Source organism: Coffea eugenioides, chromosome 9, assembly GCF_003713205.1.
Source record: "Coffea eugenioides isolate CCC68of chromosome 9, Ceug_1.0, whole genome shotgun sequence".
Classification (NCBI taxonomy): domain Eukaryota; kingdom Viridiplantae; phylum Streptophyta; class Magnoliopsida; order Gentianales; family Rubiaceae; genus Coffea; species Coffea eugenioides.
Window position 1 is genome coordinate 1,443,026 of NC_040043.1, and position 12,927 is coordinate 1,455,952.

A 12,927-nucleotide genomic window follows, 5' to 3' on the forward strand; every position below is an offset into this window, starting at 1 on the left:
CTTATGTGGATGAGATTTTTCCTTTTTAAGATATTTTACAAGGTTCATTTGGTGCTACTCAAAGTAATACTACTGAAACGAAAACTTCTAACTCATATTACTGTTGGTAAGTGGTAACTCAATTAACTATTTGCTCATGAATTAAGATTTTCACAGACACCAAAGGCGGATTTCACCAAAGTCAGACAGTTAATTCCATTTGCCCAATTGCATGGACCAGATTCTTCCATTTAACGTGTATATTGTCCAATTTAATGCTTGAAAGATGTTCAGATGACAGTGAAATAACCTCTTTCAGTGATTGTCTAAGAGATGAATTGGACTACTTGCTTAAGTGCTAAAGGAAAACAGTTATATAACATCATCAATATATATAATCAGCTATATATAACAGTTAAAATGGACACAGCTGTCTCTTGAGTTGGTCAAAATGATAAAGTTGACATCATGTCTTCTTATCAATTCGAGTCCAAATCTTTTTTGAGACATTTGTATGTCGCATAGGATTTGTCTAGTGCTTCTTACCTTTTCGTGTGATTGACGAGCTATTATATGGGATGAGTTTTTTTTTCAGTGTGTACTCTCAAGCAGCACTCTCAAGCAGCAGTTGCGAATTTTTATTGTTTGTATTGTACCCACCAAATTTGTATTGTTTCTTTTGATCTGTCTGATTAGGAGCGGTTCTTGCCTTGGCATGTAAAGATGAGATGTAATGCATCATCAATTCTTATACTAATTGTAAATCTGTCTACCCACCAAATTTGTATGTTTCTTTTGATCTTGCTTGATGAGGAGAGGTTCTTGGCATGTAAAGATGAGATGTAATGCATCATCATCCTTCTTTCCCTCTCCTCTGTACCCCATATATCAGAACAGGTGATGCTGTGAAGTGAAATGGACCCCAACTTCAGAAGTTCCAGACCCCTATCATTGTCCAATCTTTTGACCAGAGCTATGTGCTTCAATCCGAGTCTTTGACCCTATCTATAATCCCTAGGCCTGGCCCTAATGAGCATCTTTTTTTTCTCCTCTCATACTGATGGATGTCTTTTCATCCAAAAGGAAGGTTTTATGTGATGGCTATGCATTCTAGTATGGAGAAAAAGCTGAGACTGTAGAAGTTAATAAAGGGTACCATACCCTACATCATCAGCTCCACTAAGAAGACAAGAGCCCTTTATCATTTGCCCTCAAGAATTTTCATCCTCTCAACAAACAACGCGTAAATACGTTCCTGGTTTATCTCCTCCAGAACAAGAATGTTAAGCAGGGAATTTTGATGGATGGACATTCATGGACGTGAGAATATTCAAAATTTCAACTTTTATATATAGGAATGGATAAACAAAATGAATTTCAGGGTGCTTACCTTCCTAATTTATCTCCTCTAGAACAGACATGCTAACCAGGGAAATTTAATTGATTTTTATACATGGAACACTACTTTTTTTTTAATAGGGATGGATCAACAAAATGGCTTTCCAGGGAAAATGGCTTTCCAACTATAAATGCCTTGATAACCACTACTTGTGGCTAGAGAAGCAATAGGAGAACAGTTTTAACTTGGGAGAAAACATAGGAGAAAAGCTAACGTGGAAATCTCTCTCTAATTTTAAGTTTGAGTATGTCATAAGATAAAAGTTTAACCCCCTCAAGTTCAAATTATCATGAAGATAATCCTCTTAAACATACAACTCCTAGGACTTCACATTATACAATGGATTGAATTTAGTACGTATTTGCTTATCAAAGGAGTTAAATTGCCAATTCCAGTAAATTGTCGGCAGACTGATTTCCATATGCATCAGCTCTAGCATCTTCCTTCTTAGAAACAACAAATTTGATGCCAGGTAACTAGGCCAGAGGATTAATTTCACCTTTGACTTGACTCCAAGGACCTTAACTATTAAACATCAATTGATGAAATAATCTTTGCTTAGGTTTGTCATACATCTGCCTTCCTCTATTTCTAGAACAGTTTCCAGCTCTGTCTCCAAACTTCCCTGGAAACAGATATTTACACCTCTACCTTTTAACACTAGCAGTCACTATATGGAAAATTACTATAGCATTTTGAGCATCATCTCGTAATACTTACACACAGTGCAAATACAGCCTGAATGCAATTCACACACACACACACATACATATATACACTTTCTATCAGTACAAGTGCAACTAAAACTGCCAAAGAGGCTCTGACATTGTAAATTGACTGAAATTTTTAGAAGTAATTACATCAACTTTGCGTGTATGCTTACACTTAGTTTATGTTCATAAAATTTTGAATCAAAGAGAACCAACATATATTACATCCAATCCAGATTGTATCATTCATGACAGAGGAGGTATGCACATTGGCAATATAAACAGAGGTTCTACAGGTTATCACCTTTTGTTCTCTTCCGTTCATTCAAAACATTAGGAAACTTCGTCAAACTGATAAAGTTATCAACATGCCCTGTAACAAATTAGTCATTCTCAACTTGCTAAACTTTCCATCCACATAATTGTGTATCACCATGTATAGCAGTCTAGGTAACTGATGTATCCTTGGACAATCCCTCGGAATTTGAAGAAAGACCAGAAAAAGAGAGGATAATCTAAAAGCTAAACCTGGCAGATCTCATTCACCATTCTGCAAAAATGTTCATCTAATAACAACGTTCAGCTTGCTTTCAACCTGATCTCTAACTTTCCACTATAAAAACATAAACAAGGTCATTAGTATCGAGAAAATGATAAAGAGAGAAGGTGGTAAAATAATAGGATTCTTGAGAAGGAGGTATACCTGCAAATCATTTATTTCATCATCTGTGAGTGACCGCTCCATAGAGCGATATACAATCCTATAGCAGTGACTGGTCATTCCTTTCTTGTTGGCGAAGTTGTCTATAAGTTTCACCTGGCAGAGGAAATGCATGGATACGATCACATTGGGGCACAGACAGCTTCCTAAATGGCACATATAGCTAATTCCACTAGATACAGGTATCCTAAAAATTTTCATTTTAATTGTTGCCAACGTAATTTCATTTCTTTATAGATTATAAAACAAAATTCTTTACTGAGTCAAGGAGAAAGCCATTAAGTTAACATTCAGCTGCCTAAAAAAAAAAAAAAGCAGAAAACATATTCTAAAGTAGAGCATTTAAATGTCGTTTTATACAAGGAGATACTATTGAGACATGATAAAACATTCTTAATCTAGATGAAGGCAAATTACTACAGAAAAAATAACTGTGTAGGCAATATAAGCATTTCTGTTACTATTTTTATCACTATTTGCTGGTCATGAAATATCACATCCAATAAATCGATCAATTAGCGTCCAAAGGTGGACTCAAGAATGATTGCATATGCATGCAGTAATTCAATGGTTATATATTATATATATATACACACATATATATGTTATTCGTCAACCATACCTCCTCCACAAGATCGCCAGCTATTCCTCTTACAAGTTCGCAGAGATTATTTTCAGTGAATGAATCACTAATCCAGAAACTAATGTCTTTGTAGCAAGGAGGATACTGCAAAAATAATGCACAACAATCACTGTCAGAAGAGCTGAGAAGGCTGTATTCTGCTCTGACCGCAATAGATTCAAGAGGAATTATATGTGAAAATGATAAGTTTGAAGTGCAGACTTTCCGAGTCATACCTTTGAAAATGGCTTAAACTTCACCCCTAGCTGTCCTTTGGAAAACTATATCAACATAAAAAAAATTATAAACTTTAGGATACATTGTGCACAGAAAAAAGAAACAAGATGAATTGGAAAATTACTTGAGAAGTGAAACGCTCATCATCAGACCAGAAAAGTCGAATGTCTGGAATATCAAAGAGCACCATTGCTAATCGCTCCAATCCAAGACCAAAAGCCCAAGCAACATTTTTTGTTCTACCAGTTTGCTTCAATATTTCCTGCTCCGTTACACCGCAGCCCAAAACCTCCAACCAATTTTCCTACAGAAAAATTCAATAGACATTTGACGAATAAAAATTGAAGACCAGTAAAAGCAGCAGCTATTTTTAACTGGTGCAACAATCCAAAAAAAAAAAAAGATATGAAACAATCCAGGAAGCGCAATATGTCAAATAACACTGAGCCTAATTGCCACTCCTGCAAAATTAAAATTGTGAATTCGAGCTTCATGTCCATGAACACCTACCCATCACTGTTCCTAAGATGGTTGAAAATGGGAAAAAAAAAAATCTCATTGGCCCATGAAGCCTTTAAAGACTAAGGGGGGGAAAAAAAAGAAGCCTCTAAAGACTAAGAGATGGAATTTGTTAAATTTGGTAAAACGAAGACATTTCTGAAAAGTAAGTTATATCCAATATCTGCGATCTAGAAGAAAAGGCACCTGAAAATATATTTCCAGCTCAAAAGATGGATCTGTGAAGGGGAAATACGTGTCAACCCAGCGCATTTCAACAGCACCTGCAAAGTTAAAGTTCTGGTTTGAAGCAGTTTGTATATCTATCCTATTAGAACTTGCATTAACTGAAAAAAAAAGACATTTACAATATAACATAATTCAATATTAATGTCCAAATCAAAATCTTACATGATCCAGCCCATTGCACATGGTCTACACCAAAACACTCTCTTAAACATCCAATATTATTGCAGAGAACAAGCGTAACTGAATCTCTTATCTTTTACTACTACTGAGTTATAGACGTCAACCCACAGTTTTTGACGACCAATACACCATGCAGTCCTTGTGTTGAAACTATACTTGATTTTCCAATTTGCAACAAAATTTTGCTTCAATGAACAGATGTAAAAGTTCATGCTGCCACAGCACATAATTTGGTTCCAGAAACAGGTAGTTTTTTTCAGAAGTATCTTTTCAAAGTAAACAATAAGCATGAATAGTCTCCACCTATTTATTGCTCCTAAAAGAAACAAATATGGTAAAAATGAAAATTTTAGGTACCCTCTTAAATAGAAGCAATGAAATAAGAGTCTTTATTGTTGCAATTTTCAATTTAATTTTTCTGTTTTCATTCTAAAGGAAGAATATTTGAACGTTTTACCTCCATTTGTTTGCCTGGACTTCATTTCAAGGATTTTCCAAAGTAAAAAGTTTTTCACAAGGGTTTGATATTTTAGATAGACCAAAATTGAGTCTCATATTTGTCCAATGAAAGCAAAACTGAAGACATACCAAACAAGTGACGCGCCAGTCCCTCAAGGCATTTTTTGAGATCTCCAGCAGCATACGAGGTACCATCTGTCCCAGATCCCTCCCAATCATGAGGGCTAAAAACCCGAACCCCTTCCATCTGCACTAGACCAGCAAAATTCATCAGAAGATATACCTTTGACTTGAAGTCGGAAATCAGGAGAAAACCATTTATAATGTCTACAATAAGAAGAGGGAAACCTGATGGAATACGGGGTAGTGAGTTGAATCGATTGAGTCTCTGCGATAGACATCTCCAGTAACAAGAAAATTGGAGTGCCCCTTACTCAATAGCTCAGCTTGATGTGCACTTGTATGGCATCTCAACACAGTTTGAGAATCCACATAGTATGTATCATTATAACTTCTGCTGACATGGTCAGCAGGAACCAAGACATCATCAAAGTTCTACAATAAAATTTGTGAAATCACGAGACTAGAAAAGCAGTTTTGAAGAGAGGAAAGGATACAAAATCAGAAAGTTCACACAATGATGCCCTTAAATATTCATCACATATATGGAACTGGAAACAGATCAGATGAAAAGAAGATACGCAACAAATGTTTATTTGAGCATAAACAGGCAATGGTATCAGTAACAACTAATGTATCAGAACCCTTGTGTCTCAGCAGGAAATACCTCATATTAGATTACTCTTTGGTAGAATAGCCACATGATTCTCATATGCATGTGTTTGCATTTAAGAGATAAAGGCAGAGAAATAGACACCAATTGAGAGAAAAGAGGCAGGGTGGAGAGGAGAAAATTTATCAAAATGGTGCCGATACTAGTCTCAGTTGAAGATTGTAATGGGCTTCACTTTGATATTTGAATACAGACCATCCTAAAGCGCCCCCCACCCGCTCTTTTGCCTCCCTTTTTAATATCCCGAGACACTTATCTGAGAGCTTTCAGTATACTAAAGTGAAACAGCAGAAGAGAAAATGCAAGATTCTACAACAATAATGGTGGACATGTCATTCAGACAGTGTCTTTCCAATTAAACTAGCTTGATGAGGCATCAATTTCAATCCAGACTTCATGCATCTCGAAGTTCACTCAGAAGAATCATATACTTTATCAAGTTAGTGGCAACTACACAGTCCTCTTGAAACAGCACAACAAGGATGGATAATCAACTCATTATCCTTTTAGAGAAATGGTAAAAATGAACTAGTCAAAATACAGAGATTCTTCTAAATCTTCAAAATGCATTACCTGTTTTATTTTGCTAGTCTCTAAGATATTCTTACGTGATCTCTAAAACAGCATCACAGTAAATATTGTGAGTCTGTTTCTTTAAATTCCATCATCTTCTAATGCCAATGATATTGCATCATATCATATCTGCGTGACCTCATTTCTAGGTGTTAGGCCCACAAATTTTTTATAACTAACATTCCTCAAAAGATTAATCAGCCAAGCAATATCATGACTTGTTTAGGAATTTAAAGACCATCAGGATATTGAGTTAATTATGATCAGTATACATTTCCCCATGGTAAATTTTTAAGTGTCTATACCCAGTGCCAGATTTGTATCGTGAGAACAAAAGGCAAAGATGGTACATAATCGACACAAGATTAGTCTGATTACGAGAAACCATTACATAATTTGCCGTTTTGAGTCCTCCAATATGCCATTTCATGCATTATCTGTATTCATCATGATTAGTAAAATCACCCATATACATTTATCTGCATGCGCCAGCAGCCTACTCATTTAATCTGTCAAATATACCCATGTTAAGCCTCTTACAGCCTATAAGTTCATAATCTTGTGCTATAACTAGGCTGTTGCTTAAATGTTGCTGATTCCTCCTTTAGAGATAAATCACACTTTCAGACTTTTCTATACTCTGAATGTCACAAAGATGAAGTAGTGGAAGGTGATGGAGCCCACTTTAATAAATAGAAAATTTCAATGACATGGACTTCATATTTCTCATGTTTGGAGTATAGGATATAATTCTTATTGTTTCACAAGGTACGGGCAATCCTTTAACAGGTTCGTTGAAGTTACTTTATTCAGATGTGCCTTTAGCAAACAATGAATATGAAGCTTAATCATTAGTTTGTGTGTCGCCACAAATTATAATAATCAGATTATCCAAAATTTCTGCATCTCGAGTTGTTTGTTGCAGACTGCAGAACTCTGGGATACATATTCTACCCCTAATTAATGGTAAAATAAATAATTACTTCATATGCTTTGATCAAGTTTGCCAGATTTATTTGAACCATAGAAAGGATTTAAAAAAAACTCCCAACCACAAAGACTAAGATTAAAATTCAAAAGTACTTAACACATACATAAGAAACTCCTTGACACTAAAGTCCTTGATTTCACTCCTCTAAACAAAATGTCCCGTTCAAGGGGCAGGTGCCATAGAGAAAGTTCTAGAGTAGGGAATGCAAACTTATAGACAGCTTAAGGGAAAATCCTTTGCTTTGTCTAGTCACTTTTCTCCCACTTTTGACAGCATCAAGATGAAAGAAAGAGCATTTACCTGCATAAAATTTGCCAGAGTTCATAATGCTTTTCATTTTACCATGAAGTACTCTATAAGAAGAGTTCTATCTGATCTTTCTGTTACCTACAGTGCACCAAGCAAGGAAGGACCAGACTGAATTCTAAGCCACATTGCATGAAAGTTAAGAGATCGGTTCCATCTTATTCATGTGATGTGTATTGACTTTATGAAATGTGAGGATGGTATTTATAGCCATTATCAGTGTTGGAAGACCTTAAAAGAATCTACCTTTACTGCAAATATAGGAGGCATGAGAGTGTATTGTCTCATACCTCCAGAAATGAAAACACTCTGATTATTATTTAGCTTACTAAAGCAAAAACCACACTGACTCTCTGTGCCAGGCCTCCTCCATCTGATGTCTAACTAAAAGCCCATCCCATACCTCATAAACAGCAAACTTATCTTGGTCGCTTAATACTCGATTCTTAGCATAGAAATTCATTACCCAATCACATGTTTTATTTCGAAGACTTTTCTTACACTAAATTCTGAACAAAAGCACCAGCATTTTTGTTAGTACCAAGTGTCAGGTTTTCTAGAGTTAATCTACCTAAGCCCATGCCTTGACTTAATTCTAGATGGAGCTCAAAATTTACAAGCCAAAGCTGATAGTCACAAGAATAAATTTAAACCTGAGTTCTATATGAATGTATATTAGTTTTTCTTCATAACTTCTGTCTAAAGGAACCTGCACTTTTGACAACTTCAATAGGCATCATAACAGGATAAAAGATCAATACAGGAGAAACTAATCATGCATGTAATGGAATCATAACAAAGGGAAAAAAAGTAGTAAAACAACTTCTCATAAAAAGAAAAAGATGCCAAGCAGCACATAAGCAACAGAAGGCAAACATGCTGCAGTTGTAACAGAAAAGAATATTATAACAAGGCAACTGCTCTTTCAAGAAAAGATTGTAGAAAGCGCAAACCTGTTTAACAGAAACTATTGGGAAGAGATCATCAAACTTGTCGAATTTGTTAGGGTAGTTGGTATCAAAATAGTCATAGATCACATTCTTAACGATGCCAATTGGATGCTGATCCCTCCTGTGGAGTTGCATTCCAAGCTTAGAGAATATGGTATCTGGAACATTATTTGTTGGGTCATCTCTCACGATTTCTGTAGAATCAATTATCGCTTTAGCACGCTAAACCAAGAACTGATTCAGAAAGCAAGAACAAGTAAGCAAGGCACGATGAACTAACTAAATCAGTAAAATTGAAGAAAGCAAGGCCATAGGAAGCAGCATTTGCAATTACAAGAATCATAGACAAACCTTAATGGATCAAGCACATAAAGAAAGGGGAAAGATGATCACTTTACTGAACAAGACTGAATATCAAACACCAAAATAGCACCAAAGTAGTATTGCCACTCTTCAAACCTTTCTAAAAACCCCAAAATTATTTTAATTTTATGACTTTTCACCAATTAAACCAAATGGTTTTTTACTGACCAAGAAAAAGACCACAAAAGAATGACACTTGCAAACCAATTATAAAAAATTGCATAATAATGCGCAGCAGAAAAAGTGAAATTGCAAAAGTATAGAATCAATATATCAAACAGATTACAGCCCATCAAAACAGAAGAAATTCCAAGCCATAACTTCGCAAAGCTGCACCGGCCCAGATGATTGAATTGTCAAACAGCGAGAAAACTGTACATTATATATCGAAAAGATGCAAACTTTAACAGGCCCAAATAATAAAAATTCAAGTTCTTGAAGCGAGAGATGACCTTCTTTGGCAACTTTGACGCCAGCAACTTCAAGAATTGAGGCCACTGGTGGCCTCCACTTCGAACGACCCAATTTGTGTGCAGAAAGAGCGGGAGAGGAAGTAGAAAAAGAAGAAGAAAATAACAAAGGGGTTGAAAGAGCAAAGCTCCTTAATCCATTATTGTGGAGGAAAAGAAGAGAGGATCTTGAAAAGATGGTGGAGGAGTATTGAGCAAATGTTAATGCCATAACCAGAGTGAAGTTTGCCCCAGCAACGCAACAGAGTGGCAGTGGTGATGTAGGAAGCCAGGGCGGATATCCAATTTTGAAGTTCTAATTTTCTTTCCTTTTTTCATCAGTATTTCCAAGCTACAAATGAAGCAGGGTAGAAATTATTTTCTTTTGAATTTAAGAACCTTTTTTTTTTTTTTTAATTTTCCAATGTACAATTCCACTGTTGATAGTATCGAGTAAAGTTTTTGTCTAATTTCTTCTTGACTAATTACTGACTTTAAATAAATTACTGGGACTATAAAATTGTCAAACATAAACTGGAACCAATATTTTGTGCATACAAGCAATCAATTTGCACAGTTTTCGGTTTGAATTAGCTAATTTTGGAGGTGTTTTTGAAAAAATTTACTATAGCAATGTATATGAAAAATTGTTACTATAAATTTTTTTTTGAAATATTTGATAATATATTGTATGGATGAAATATTTTTTAAATTATTATGTATTACTATAATGCTGTATTTGAAAAACTTGTTTTTAAAAAAATGATCAATCCAAATGTGAGCAACTATTTTTTGGTGATGGTTACTTCTGTTTGAGCGGTGGTAACCAAATCTGCTAGTTTTGTTTGATTTGCCATTAAGAGTCTTACGTTGGTTGAATTTTGGGGGCATTTCTACTACCCTTCTTGACACCGTATTCATCATTATAGTTCATGTATCTTGTTGAGATAAAGAACTAAATAGGTAGATAATAAACTATATTGGTGGACACAACAAAGATAAGGGACCAAAACGGTGATTTTCACTTTATTGTTATTCACGTTTGGTTTTGCATGAATTGTGAAAAAAGATGTTTGCTTTTCTCCCCCCACTTCTTGTTAGCTTTGCAAAGGAACCTTACTCTGCCCAAATCTTTCGATTCGCACGTTTTATTCACACACTACAGTTGCTAAATAGTTTTTTTTTTTTTATTTCAGAGCAAACTTCCCGTTTAGATTGCTATTTTAAAAATTTTTGTAAAAAAATATATTATAATAATTTAATATATATGAGATAAAAATGTGATTGAAAAATATATTTATGAAAAATATAAAAATTTTTCTGTGAAGAATCACACGCCAAACAAGGATATATCCAAAAAATATTCAAGAATATATATTTTGTGTTTGAATTATTGGTATTTCATTAGCTTCATGGCTAGGAGAGCATATAGTTGGAGACTTTAAAGGTTTTTAGTGGCTAATTTCTTAGATTTTAGCTGAAGGAAAAAAATCGGTAAAATGTTACTCTGATAAATGCGTGATAGAACAAGTTGGCAGTTGTGCTTACAAAGTACGGCAGCCTTAAGTTTTTTTCTTTTTTTTTTTTTGGGAAAACGTAAAGGCTAAGTACGGCCGCCAATCTTCCCATTTGCTAAAGCTTTTGCAAAAGCTTCCCATTTGCTAAATTAAAAAGAATGGGCCACATGCGTTGGGAATCTAGGAGCTGGGAATGGGCAAAAAACCGGGCTAGGCTATTTCCAAAATTTTTTTCAACTAAATCCCAAACAAACAAACAAATTATATTTTTCTTGTCATGTCATTGCAAGAGTTTAATTTATTGTTTGAATATTTTGTATTGTACATGAAACGTTATCAATACTTATTCCATTTTCATTTTGCAAAAATAGTTTGAATATTTATATATTATCCATCAACACATTTTTCACGTCCTCAATAGCAAAATTTAAGTACCCAATTTCTCAAAGGATGTTGTCATTTCTTATTAAGTGAGCCAACATGTATTGATTTCTAATACTTATCCAATGGCTTAGTCCTTATTTGCATTGTTAAATTTTGGGAAAAAATTTTACATTTTTTGTGAATATTTCTTTTACATACTTTTTTTAATTATCTTTTTATCTCATATATATCACATCTTAAAAAAAAGTGTTATAGTAATTATTTCTCAAAAACTCTTCAAGAAGTGCAATCCAACTGACCTCTTAATTTAGTTAGATATTGTCAATACATATCAGGTCAATTGGTAAACACAAATCACTTTGTTGTTAAAAAAAAATTGTGACTCATGAATTGACAGATTTGTCTTAAAACGTGGTGGTGAACAAAAGCCAAATCACCCAAACTTTTTTTTAAATAAAAATATATAAATAAATATATGCTAAATGTTACAGGTAAAATGGGAAGAAAATACTTACTTGCATAAAAAAAAACCTACCCAAAAAAAGGGAATAGCTAAGGATTTGCTAAAATGTTTCAAGTAAAATGGAGAAGAAATACATGTATAATAATGCGAAGTACTACTAGTATTAACCTACGAGAGAGAAAGAGAGGACATGGATGGGGAGGAAGCCTTGTTTTTCTGTCCTATCCTATACCTGCAAAACAAGGGCAAGCTCTGCGAACAACCGTGTCCTTTTTCTTTTTTTTTTTTTTTATTTGACTGACGCATCTATTTTGACTCAGCGCGGCAGTATCAGAGTTTCCTAAAAAAATTCGGCTAATTTCTTAGATTATACGTTAAAAAAAAAAATAATCCGTCAAATGTACATCTGACAGGGCTTTTCTCAAACACTACGGTTTCCAAATCCAAATCATACAAGAATCATAGAAGCAATATGACTAATTCGTGTATCCTTTCCAGTTTTCCACACATCAATTTCGTTAATTAAATATATAGATTCAGGCTGAGAACTTGAAGTCATTAGTCATGTGATGATCTCGTTGGGAGTAGCGATAGGTTGGGTGATACTGAAGAGAAGTGTGAATGAGAAGTTCTGAATTCAATACTTATCCGAAAATTTTTTTCCACAACCACCATAATGTATTGAGTGCCAACCGTCTTTGAGAAGGCATGACCAAGACTTTAAGCGTTACCACACACTCGAGCATTTAGAGAAATTTTGTCTTAGTCCTTGGAGGGTGCAATCAATCATGAATATTGAGATGCGAACATAAAATTAACTATGGTTTTAAAAACTTTTACCTTGTAGGTAACTACATTCTCCTAAATTTTAATTGATCATGATCATGATGGTTAGTAATAGTCCAAAATGAGAATTTGCCTCCTGAGATAGCCTTAATTTTATGCTCTGTTCAATGCAACAAATAAATCGTTAGCCAATACTCTTTTCAGATATAATTAACCCATAAAGCCAACAAGAAATCCATATGACCGAGGCCAGTATATATATTACAATCTCACTCCCTCTTTCAAAATGCACACAACC

At 34.6% G+C, this 12,927-nt stretch overlaps 1 protein-coding gene across 1 annotated transcript; it reads right to left on the minus strand.

Annotated features, from left to right (window-relative positions):
* Window positions 1-2,178: 2,178 nt before the first annotated feature.
* LOC113783013 (phenylalanine--tRNA ligase, chloroplastic/mitochondrial-like) lies at window positions 2,179-9,783 on the minus strand. Its single transcript, XM_027329017.1, has 10 exons — window positions 9,483-9,783; window positions 8,671-8,861; window positions 5,403-5,609; window positions 5,184-5,301; window positions 4,374-4,450; window positions 3,793-3,972; window positions 3,668-3,712; window positions 3,432-3,536; window positions 2,792-2,905; window positions 2,179-2,701 (listed from the first exon to the last, which is right to left on the minus strand). The coding sequence occupies exons 1-10, from the start codon at window positions 9,709-9,711 to the stop codon at window positions 2,651-2,653; spliced, it is 1,317 nt and encodes a 438-aa protein (XP_027184818.1). The 5' UTR covers window positions 9,712-9,783; the 3' UTR covers window positions 2,179-2,650.
* Between the last annotated feature and the right edge of the window lie 3,144 nt (window positions 9,784-12,927).